Source organism: Alosa alosa, chromosome 4 (genome assembly GCF_017589495.1).
Source record: "Alosa alosa isolate M-15738 ecotype Scorff River chromosome 4, AALO_Geno_1.1, whole genome shotgun sequence".
Classification (NCBI taxonomy): Eukaryota; Metazoa; Chordata; class Actinopteri; order Clupeiformes; family Clupeidae; genus Alosa; species Alosa alosa.
In genome coordinates, this window is record NC_063192.1 from 31173744 (window position 1) to 31186159 (window position 12416).

Here is a 12416-nt window from a genome sequence, read left to right on the forward strand (position 1 = left end):
AATATATCAACCTGGTACCAACAGATGCATCTTATCTTCACATAAATTCCCTGATATGACACAGCACAAATACTACAAAAGGAAGCACTATCAATTCCACTGAAAAGAGTTCTACCCTCTGCCCCCTACAGCATGCATGGCCAGTCAAAACACTGGGAAGAATATCCTCTTAAATACCACAGCACTTTCTGTGGTTGAGCACAATCTCTACTCAAATGATGGGGTTGGGTAACCTTTAGTGGTCACTTAGAGATGCCTAGGAGGAAAACAACAACACATTACATTTATATAGCGCTTTTCTCGATACTCAAAGCGCATCACATGGATGGGGGGACCTCACTAGTAACCACCACCAATGTGTAGCACCCACCTGGGTGATGCATGGCAGCCATTATGCGCCAGAACGCTCACCACACACCAGCTTGAGGTGGAGAGTGAGGGAGTGAATGAGCCAATTACAGTGGAGGATGATTAGAGGGCCAGATTGAATGAGCCAGGTTGGGAATTTAGCCAGGACACCGGGGAACCCCCTACTCTTTGCGATAAGTGCCATGGGATCTTTAATGACCACAGTGAGTCAGGACCTCAGTTTAACGTCTCATCCGAAGGACAACTGTTGTGAGAAAACGAAAGCAGGAAACCTCCAGGGAAAACCTCCTGACACTATGCAGGCGCAGCAGGTGCCAGTTTTGATGGGGCATCCGGGACAGGCAGTCCCTCACTGACAACGCCGTATTACTCAGCCCACATCAAAAAAAAAAGAAAACAAATAATTTGCATGTGTTTCCCTGGTACACTACACTACATGTTGCAGCTCGTAGGCAAATTCAGATGGGTACAATTCCCAGACCTGAATGTGTCCTTCTTCCGCCATATGACTTGTACATACACCCAGCTCTGCCCAAGCAATTAGGCAGGAGTTGGACACCCACATACGGGTTGCCTCTGGAAGGTGTGTGGGAGCCTGATGGGAGGGGGGATTCCCTGCAGCTATTGTCCCACGACAGGTGTCACCCAGCTGGAAGCTGCATGTAAAGTGTCTGGATTTCCCCCACGTGAGCCTACACACACAAGACACACATCACAGCCCAGACACACATCATTACAGATAATCGGAAGGTCAGTGGGTGTGTTAGGAGTATGGAGGCCCTCCTCCACCCAAGCAGGCTGGGGCTGGATCTGTCCACGGCAAATTTCCCTCAGAGCAAGGTTTTTCAAATATATTGTGTTCAATCACTGAAATTAAAAATAAATTAAATAAATTAAAATGAAAAGTATCTTAAAAGAATGACATGTTTATCTAGTGTAAACGCAGATTTGTCAGCACCATATTCATGCCAAGATTCCCACTGAGATTATACAAATCGGATAACCACTAGTGACACTCTGAAAAGGAGAAAGGGGGGGGGGGGACACCCCAAAATATTTGCTCAGTTCCTCCGAGAAGGTTGTGAGGGTCAGAGGAGGTTGTCTTTGGTGCTGCTGCGTACCTTTGCAAGCCAGTCCAAAACCAGTGGAGAGCACACATGCATCACCCACAATGCACATTACAAAAGTCAACAGCAATTCAATAGTAAGGACTACAACTGATCTATAAGGTCACCTTAGATTAAAAATTACCTGATCATTAATTACCCAAATTCTGTATGTTTAGAAGGTGTTTCAATACACAGAAAATGAAATAGTTTTTTGATATTGATATTATCATCTGATTCTTATATGGATCTTTGAAGAGGTGGTGACTCATCTCTCCAATAATTACCAAACAATAATTCACATGCATGTTGATTCATAAGTGATACTTATATCAAATTAGAATCTCAAGAGAAAATATGTTTTAAACAGCAAATGTTTTTATTAATTGTATTTGTCATTTGTGCAGTTGTGAAAAAATAACTTGCAAAATCAAAACCAGAACAATAAAATCATCTGACATTTCAAAAATATTATCCTCCCTCAGACATGACCTATGTTCAATGTTGTTGCACACTTTCAAGTGCACATTCAAAAGACTGCTACCAAGTTAAAACTTTAACAAATGTATACTTTAATAATGTACTTCACATGGGCAAACTATTTTCTTTGGGGGTTAAGGAATGTGCATTGAGCATATTAAACCACCTGCTTATAGCTTGACAGTTTGGCTTCTTCATATGCATTTAGCCATACCTTGTTTCTCAGATAAACCTATATTCTAAACTGGTCCTTTTTTTTTGGTCAAAGTAACCCTCACAACCATCTTTATACTCTCTCTACAAACCTTAAAGTAACAACAACAACAAAAAAATCAGGAAGGTATTAATATCATGGCAACAATAGTATATGAGAATGTAAGGCAATCACTGACTTTAATAAATAAATAACGCAGTAGCACACATTCAGTAGTGGGAGGTGGCTATTGAGTAGCACTGCATCTATGCCTATCCATCAGTCACCCCATTTCCACTTCAAGGCATGGAACTTTTTTCATAGTATTTCAAAAATCATTTTGAAAATATCAGCAACAAGAGACCAAGTCTTCACATCATTCACCCACTACTGTTCTCTTGCTGACCTTACACAGATAACTAGCCATGGTCATCATATTTTGCATATTATATAATCACTTAAATTTAGGCAATATTATTAACAAGGACAACTTGGGTGATGGTCAGCATTTCACAGCTGACATAAGAAAAGTCCCTTAGATGCAGAGGTAAACCCATCTTCTTCCTTTACACTTCAGCCTTGGTCAACCTGAGGTAAGAAAAACGATACGGAAAGCTGAAAATCCCATCCCCAGTCAATATTTGTTGATTCCAAAGATGCGCACTCCATGAAACTGTGGCAACTTCGGAAGAAGCACACTGAGAAGTGAGCATGTGTTGACCAGGAAGTGGGTAGCATCATACTTTGTGTAGAAGCTGGCCAGGAGGTACCTAAAAAGTTGAAGGAAAAGGTGTGCAATCGTTTAGCAGAGGTCAGAAAATAACCTGGATAAGGTGTACACTATGTATCCTTCACACAATGAAGCTTTCACACAGGCAAAGCACTGCTACTTGGGATTTGGCCTGACTGAGAACATTGTTCCAAGTATGTATGGAATGGTATGGTTTGGTCAGATTACACAATTACTACCATTTTGTCATAGCCAACAAAATTCCAGCACCGTGCCCGAATATGAAAGGTCGGGAACGACGCTGGAGGAGCACGTCTTCTAATGTGACATATTCAATGACCAGCGATTAATTGTCTGCGATATTCCGCGACATCACGACCGAAAGTCTAGCATGTCAGAATTCTTGGGATATGTCCTACTACTCCCGTGTTGACACGACAATATGACACGAACTATAAGCTACATGATCTTGTAATGTGGCCAATCTCCAAACCAAGACGCAGCAAGAATTTATGAATCGTATAGGCAGGCCCTCGGTTGTTCAGGGGGTACGCGAAAAAATATCTAAGTCATATGCCTTTTCAAACGTTTTCTCTATCCCACGTTGGTAACTTAACTTCTGCATTTGCACTGCACATTAAAAACGTATTTTCTCCGCATTAACAAAATATTCGAGAGTGGAGACACTGAGACAGAGAGGGTAAAACAGCGTTTCTCAAACTGTGGGCCGCGGAGACATGCCAGGTGGGGCGCGAACTGACGTGAAAAACAGGAGTTTTATTTATTTATTTTTTTTATCTGTAGCCTAGGCCCAGGTAACACCTGATCCGCAATGGACGCACTGTGTTATTCATAGGGAAGCGCTCGTGTCAAGGCAGCTTAGTTAGTCCCGACCTGAATGAGATTTTGAACGAGGTTGTGAGAGTGGTGAATTTCATCAAGACCCGCCCTTAAAGCGTGTCTATTCTCCTCGCAGACTTTGAGAGGAGATGGGAGCTGACCAAAAGGCTGTACTGTTTCACAGCGAGGCAAGGCTTTCCCGAGGTAAAGTGCTGTGGCGTGTTTGAGCTCCGAGTCGCCTCTTCTTGGAGGAAAAGCGCATGTTTAAATCTGCAAGCACGTTCACTAATGAACATTTCTTGACGAAGCTGGCCTATTTTAGCGATATATTTGGAAAGCTCAATGAGTTAAATCTCCAGTTACAAGACAAGCACCTAGCAGATAAGATCACTGCATTCAACAAGACTATTGTGTGTGAGATTAGGTGCAGATCTATTTAAAATCATTATATTCAGCACATTTGTAGGCCTATCATATGTTGACTATTGATGAGATTTGTATCATATGTTTATGATCCTATTCACTAATCGACAAAATTGATAAAAATAAATATGAATAAAACAATTAAAAAAAAAACTTGTTAACAATTGGTGGTGTTGGGGGTACTCCGAAGATCATAATGTCTCAGGGGGTACATGCCTGTTAAAATGTTTGGGAATCACTGGTATAGGCTGACATGGTCAATCCTAAACAACCATCATGGAAGGCGAAAAAAAATGTGTAATCTGAGCCATTAGCAAATCGCTGTGTCTCATTTAACATTGGTATTTCTACATATTTTAACTATACAAGTCACAACATGTAAATAGGAAAATGTTGGAGTTCTTTTGTCACTTTTGAGACTACAAATTCCAAAAATGTTGCCGTGTTCCTTTAAATAGCCTAATTAATCAGCATTTTTTCTGCGCTTCTCTGCTAAATTGGTACAAATGCAGAATTGAAATTTCTATGGGGAGGACTACACTCAAAAGACTTCCGTATAGTAGATACAAAGGCATATGAAATTGTATTGTTAATCATTGTCAATAAAGCTCTGCTGAGTGGTAACTGATACTAATAGCCCACTAAGTACCACTATAGCTGAGGAGGGCATCTTGGAAAGGGCACAGGGAAATATTTAGCGAAAACTCATCTGCATCATGTTTAGATTAAAGTTAAGCTATTGTAAGAAGGTAAAGGGTTTGATGAGTTGTAGGGGTAAGGGGGTAAGGATAAATATGAGGGTTGGGATTAGGACCTATCTTCAAAGTGGAGGAAACGCTGATGAACACTGCTCACAAACCACAGACGTCTGTAATAATCACTTAGAAAATCTCAAACTGTCTCTTATTTCTCTATCCATCAAATACAGTGCATACGTCAAGTATTCGCAGAGCTTCACTTTTTACACATTTTGCTATGTTTCAGACTCATCTTAAAATGGATTTAAAAAAAAAGAAATTCTCATCAATCTACACACAATACTCCAACACTCCACAAAAAAACAGGTGTTTTGAGTGTTTTGCAATTTTATAAAAAATAAAAGATGGAAATATTTAATTTACATTTGAGAGGATGAGAGAAGTGTAAAGGACACACATCAGTGCAGCTTAGTGCCTGGTTTGTTCCACACACAGTGTTGGGAATTGTGGTCAAATAGTTCAGTCTTCGTTTCATCAGACCAGATGATTTTACTTCTCATGGTGTGAGAGTCGTTCAGGTGCTTTTTGGGAAACTGTCAAAACATGTTCTCCATCTGGCCACTCTACCATAAAGGCCTGGCTAGTGGAGTGATGCACTGATGTTTGTCCTTCTTTACGCTTCCTCTCAAAGGAACTCTGGATCTTATTCATAGTGACCACTGGGTCCTTGGTTACTTGTCTGACCAAGGCCCTTCATCCCGGATTACTCAGTTTGGCTGAGCGGCCAGATTTAGGAAGACTGTTGGTCGTTCCAAACTTTTGCATTTGAGAATGATGGGAGTCTACAGTGCTCTTGGGCACTTTCAATGCTGCAGAAATTTTCTTGTATCCTTCCCCAGATCTGTGTCTTCACACAACCCTGTCTCGCAGGTCTACGGACAATTCTCTCGACCTCGTGGCTTGGTTGTCACGCTGACATACACCATCAATTGTGAGACTTTATATAAAGAGATGTGTGCCTTTCCTAATGATGTCCTGTGAATTCATTTAGGCACAGGTGAACTCCAATCAAGTTGTAGTAGAAGCATCTCTAGGACCATTGATAGAGGTAGGGTGCACCAGAGCTCAATTACAAGCGTCATAACAAAGGGTCTGAATCAGGCTTGGAATTTCACCATTCTGGGGGCAAGGCCACTTGGCCTTCAGTTGGGCATATTTGGTGGGGGGCACAAAGGCCACATGTCAGGGCAACAAGGCCAAAGTTAACTATACAGTAGTAGGCTATAAAAATTATCAAAGTTGTATTTAGCTTATTCACTGCAGTAGACCTGCATCACTGTATGAAACATTACAAAAACATGCAATATTATATATATAATATACAACATTTATTTTATATTTGGCCTGTTATGAAATCATGTATTGAACAATATAAGCACAGCTCAGCTCTAAGAAATTCAAATAGCCTAGATGCATGCTTAGCATTTTGTGATCATTAAGGCTACTTTCACAAACTCTTAGTCAGATATTTGTAACATTTATTTTGTATTTGGCCCATTATGAAATCATGTTTAAACACATTGTAAAACTTAAAGCCCAAATTTGGAGACATCCATGTATGTCGAACTTTACTGCAAATTCAAAACTGGATTTCTCTGGAACGGCTAACTGTACAGGGGACTGCTTTACACCTTTGTGTTCGGTAAGGTCTCCTGTTTATTCTGATATATGGTTTGTCATGTGTTAAAATAAGGGTTCGTAGTATTCCACCGAGATGAATGGGTAGGGAGATCATGGGACGCAAAACCTTCAGTAGAATGTATGATTAAATTGAATTATATTATTTACTTTTCTCGCGAACCATTCAACACAGCAATTATCGGCTAACATTGTTTAAAAGCTGAGAAAAAGCTCTTTCATGTGATACTTGTGATGTCTGTGTGATGAATATGCTACTTCGTGAGTAGTTCAACTGAGAATGGGTGAATTTGGACACACTTTCTTCCTTGCGCTGTCACTTTCTCCACTGCGTAAAAGACTAAATTAATTTGCGCAGTGAATGAAAGATAATTTTGACAGGCCACAGGCTAAATAAAAATCGTTATTAGTAGGACGCAAAGCAGAATATTGAAAGAAGGGGGCACAATGCAATACATATACAAAACTCATGCAACCTACACATCACACGCACTCTGCCTTCAATCAAAAGAACATTTTCTAACATGGCAACATATTAGACAATAAAGCTTTTTGACTCTTGAATCTTGAATCTAGCATGATAGTTTGTTAGCTTTGTCAAACCCTCTACCCAGCTCTCACCCACGCTTCTTGTCAACCTGGATAAAAACCTGGTGGTCTACTAATCTTCTCAAACTCAACAGCATTAAAACTGAGCTCATGGTGGCGGTTCCTGCATCACAACCAAAGGTCTGTGATCTCCTCCTGGATGTGGATGGATGCTCCATCTCTCCATCCCCAGAAGTCTACAACCTGGGCGGCATCTTGGACTCCACCCTCTCGTTTCAGTCACTTATGAAATACATCACCAAATCTACCTTTTACCACCTCAAAAACATCAAGACTCTGATCCTCACTCTCGTACTCCGAAACTATCATCCACTCTCTAATCACCTCCCGTCTGGACTATTGCAATGGTGTCCTGTCTGGTCTGCCCAGCAAGGCTCTTGCCAGGCTACAATATGTCCAAAACTCAGCTGCCAGGGTCCTAACACACACCAATCCCTGGCAGCATACCCATCCTCATACATCTTCACTGGCTGCCAGTCAAGTCACAAATCACCTTTAAAATCCTCCTTCTCACCTACAAATTCCTCCACACACATGCACCCCAGTATCGTACTGATCTCCTCCACCCAGTCAATCACGGTCCATGTGGTCTTCTGACAAGGGTCAGCTTGCCATTCCCCGCACCAGACTCTGGACCTTTGGGGACAGAGCCTTCTGTGCTGCTGCCCCCCTGTCTATTGAACAATCTACCCCTCCACATACGCAGTTCCCCCCTCCCTAGGCATGTTCAAAACATTCCCAAAAGCACACCTCTTTGGCCTTAGGCCCCTATTCCATACCCCTCCCTTTTATTTGTGAAGCAACCGTGGGTATCCTGAAAGGCGCAATATCAATTTAAACCATTATTATTATTTATTATTATTATTAGGTAACTGACATTCATCAGATCATTTTAGAATCAACTGCTACCTACTAGTGTCACTCTGCATTTGGATCATTCTTTCTATGTTGAACACATTCTGTGGTCATGGTGTCAATTGTGCCATCACAATGATTTTGAAGCCGTTATTTTCAGGTAATATTTGCTACATAACATTGCTTTAATAGTGAACATCAACACGTTTAGACAAGCTTTCACTGATCTGAACTTATGATGAATTATATCAACTACATTATTGTTTCAAATCATAGTCTGTTTAAAGTATCAAAACAATAATCATTATAACACACAAAAAGCATCTTCACTCACAACTGCTTCTATTTTTGGTATGTAACTAGGAGGCCACTGTACACTGGGCATGTAACTGAAGCCTTCCGTTCACAGAGCATGAAAATAGTTTTAGAAGACTGCTCTCATTTTTTTTTTTAACGTATGCGCTGCGTATCACGTCTGGTGCAGCCAGTTCCATTGATTAAAGTGGAAGCTAATGGTTGCAGCAGACACTCCGCAAGCGGAACACAGTTACACGTCCGGCATAGCCTCCCTGTCAGTGTGCTGTGTGATGTAGGCGACTGTACTCCAAATGACTCAACTTACAGCACAATTGGGGAGATGGTGAGGAACTTCCGAGATGAAGTGAACTGTATGCCATAGTCCATCTGTTCCCAATGTGTGAGGAGGCGGGCCTTACCCTGGTCAGGTGTTTCAAACGGAGTGCCTTTCACCGTGTGCAAGAACAAGTACATAATCTGTAAGAGACATGGCATCGTCACCATCACATTGTCAAACTAACCAACAAAGTGCCAGCAGTCTCATCATTTTGCACAAGACTATAGACTGAGATTGTCATTTGGTCATCCAAATCCTTCACACTTGTTGTTCAAGCCTGCAACTAAACTTAACTACTAGTGTAAGACATTTCTAAAAGTCTGAGCTATCGATATAAGCAGATAGCCTATGTGATTACGTCCATTAGTTTACAAAATGTGTAGTGCAGTCAGTGGGTTGTAATATGACGAAATGACTTTCTCTGCGATAGGAGATGGCAAATGCAAATGAAATGCCTTAACTTCTTACTAACCAGATTATGGATGACATTTGTCAGGGTCCACACAACAGGCACGCTGAAGAATGGAATACTCAGTAGCACGACGTGCAACACAGTAGTCAGCAACAGGTAAGCCAGCCAAATGCCACGGCTGTTCATAACCCTCGTATTGGGGTTCACCTCACTGTGAGCTACGCCCACATTCATCCTAAAGAAAGGGGAGGACAGAGAATTGTGGACATAATGCTTCACCAAGTACAATATGATGGTAAAATGATTCAGAGGAATCCATCCACAAAGACTACTAAGAGAAATAGACACAAGTAACACAAATACTATTTGTGTGAGTATATGAGGATGGTTAGCCAAAGTAAATTTTTCCATAGACAGCAAATTAATGGATCATCACTATTATGGACAACACAGCCCTTTCACGTGACTTCTTGTAGCCATTTAGCTAGTAATCGCAATTAAACAGTATCCAGATTTGCCTTATGAGGTTACTCTGGGTTGTTGGCCTGAAAAGTTTAACCATTTCTAATAAGTCTCCGATGTTCACTGCTGGCCCAAAACAAAGTGTATTTTTTGCCCATTATACAGTTATAGCCTATTACACAGGCCTACTGTCATGCCAAATTGACTCACCAACAACAATTACTCTGAACCATAAATATATTGACATATTATGTATTAAACTCCGTTGTTTGTTTCTATATCCCTTTAGTACCCAAGGAAACATAGGTCTGACAAAGAGCAGGGGTTTTTCACTCTCTTGAATTGTAAAGGGGAACAGCTTCGTCAGCCAGCTAAGTTAATGTTAGCAAGTTTACCAACCTATATGGACAAAAACGTAGCCCTGTTAGCGAGGACTATTTCACCATTGTAACAAATAAATATAGTTAATGAAAAATCGTACCCTCTAATTACGTTGTGCACTTCATTTGTCCGCTAAAGTCTGTCAAAACAATTAATTTAACAAGCTTCCTCTAACAGCTAACGTTAATGTTAAGCTAGCTAACATTAGTTCTGGAAGTTGATGTTAGCTTGCTAACAATAACAACCCTGATATGTATTGATGATAGCAATGACATGTGTGTGAAAACAACACACAACACTTACACTTTTGAAATATTCTGGATAAAGTTGCACTTAGATTAAACATATCAGTGCTCCTGCAACAACAGGCTACTCATTTACACAGTCTTACCTTGTGTTGCAATCAGGAAATCCCGGTTCAAGACTATGAAACCCCGCCCCTTTCGTTTTCAGGGCGGTCTTGAGTCTTGAGTGCCTTAGGACCAGAGTTCTCGAGTTCTCTAGGATCTAGGACAGGGGTTCCCAGACTTTTTTTCGACAAAGGCTACCACCACCTACATACATCCTGACTCGGCTCGCGTACCCCCACCATCCGACACATAAAAACGTTAGCACATTCTATTGACACATTCCAGCCGCCCTACATGATAACAAATAACAAAATCAACTAGAAAACGCAATAGAGTCCCGAAGTGTGACGTAGCGTTTCCATGGCAGCAGAATCACTGGATCTAAACAAACTTTTGAAGTGGTTAGCCACATAACACGGATTCCCTGGCAGGTGTAATAGAAAGAAACAACATTCCAGTGGATATTTCACGTCTTCTCAAAGACTGGCGGCTGTTAAGAGCGACGTTTTTTGCCAAAAAATAAAGCCAAAACACGTCCGTGAATTTAAGGATTTTAACCACATGCTCATGCTGTGAAGTTGCAGGTCTCTTTTACGGAGGAAACCCATGCTAAAATAAAACTCTGTAGTCACGAATTTGATCGTGTTGGTATTAATATATGTTGTAGTATGTGATTCCTACAGTGTAAAAAAATATACTAACGTCTTAGAAACGTTGTAAAATTATTGAAATAGATTAAGAAAGCCACCGCTATGGCGATTTCAATGGTTAGATTGATTTGTTTAGATCCAGTGAAATTGCTGCCTTGGCAACGCTACGTCACTGCTTCGGGACTCTATTCCAGGGAATTACCAGTGCATGAAAATGCAAAACATATGGTGTGAAATATATTGTTAAAACAGATGATGTGCTAATTGGCAACGAACATGATGAGGTTTAATATAGTTGGAAATGACTGAACTAGGTAGATGAGGTTTAATATAGGCTAGTTGGAATGACTGAACAGTTAAATAGGTGGATAGTTTAAAAGGTTTAATATAGTTGGAATGACTGAACTAGGTAGATGAGGTTTAATATAGTTGGAATGACTGAACAGTTAAATAGGTGGATAGTTTAAAAGGTTTAATTATTTGCTAGGTAGATGAGGTTTAATATAGTTGGAATGACTGAACAGTTAAATAGGTGGATAGTTTAAAAGGTTAAATTATTTGCTAGGTAGATGATGTTTAATATAGTTGGAATGACTGAACTAGGTAGATGAACTTTAATATAGTTGGAATGACTGAACAGTTAAATAGGTGGATGGTTTAAAAGGTTAAATTATTTCCTAGGTAGATGAGGTTTAATATAGTTGGAATGACTGAACTAGGGAGATGAGGTTTAATATAGTTGGAATGACTGAACAGTTAGGTGGATGGGAGGACCAGCAGTTCAGTTTGCGGGGGAACGTGACCATCGGCTGAGGAGCCGGAGGCTGTTCTGTCAGGCTGACGTTGAACCGGATGAAGAAGTGGTCGTAAAGATGGAGAGGCGTCACCATGAGGGTCTCTGTGGTGCAGTTCCAGGTGAGGATCAAATCAAGCTCTTTGCCAGCTTTGTGAGTGGGTGGACTGCGAATCAGTTCGAGGTCACAAGAGTGGATCAGAGTGGTCATAAAGTCCACTGAGCCTGGGGGGGTCTAAGTGGATGTTCATATCGCCAAGGGCGAGTAGTGGACAGTCATGCTCAAGGATGGAGGACAGCAGTGTCCAGCTCGTCCACTCGGCCTGGTGGGTGATAAATTACCAGCATATAGAGATTTACCGGGGCGGTCACTGTGATGGCATGGTATTCAAATGAGACATATTTGTTTGAAGGCAACAGTGGAGTGAACTTCCATTTGTTGGAAATTAGCAGGCCCGTCACTTTATGCTTTTATGTACTATTATTCTTTGCTTTATTTATGTAAAGCACATTGAGACAAAGCGCAACATAATCTTGCACCCTCTTATCTTTCAAGCCTCCTGACCCCTTACCAACCAACCCGCACCTTAGATGCCCACCTCCTACCCACCCCACACATCTCCGTTCCATGGGTGACAGGGCCTTTAGCGTGGCTGGCCCCAAACTCTGGAACTCCCTCCTACTTGCACTACAAATCACCTCCCTGTCCACCTTTAAATCCATATTAAAATCT

General features: G+C 41.1%; 1 protein-coding gene across 2 annotated transcripts; it reads right to left on the reverse strand.

Moving 5' to 3' along the window:
• Nucleotides 1-1831: 1831 nt before the first annotated feature.
• ormdl2 (ORMDL sphingolipid biosynthesis regulator 2) lies at nucleotides 1832-10580 on the reverse strand. Of its 2 annotated transcripts, none has more exons than XM_048242185.1 (4): nucleotides 10282-10580; nucleotides 9108-9282; nucleotides 8624-8775; nucleotides 1832-2918 (listed from the first exon to the last, which is right to left on the reverse strand). In XM_048242185.1, exons 2-4 carry the CDS (start codon nucleotides 9279-9281, stop codon nucleotides 2783-2785), a joined length of 462 nt encoding a protein of 153 aa, XP_048098142.1. In that variant the 5' UTR covers nucleotide 9282; nucleotides 10282-10580; the 3' UTR covers nucleotides 1832-2782. The 2 variants fall into 2 exon arrangements, with proteins under 2 accessions (XP_048098142.1, XP_048098143.1); XM_048242186.1 differs by lacking the exon at nucleotides 10282-10580 and adding an exon at nucleotides 10194-10279.
• Between the last annotated feature and the right edge of the window lie 1836 nt (nucleotides 10581-12416).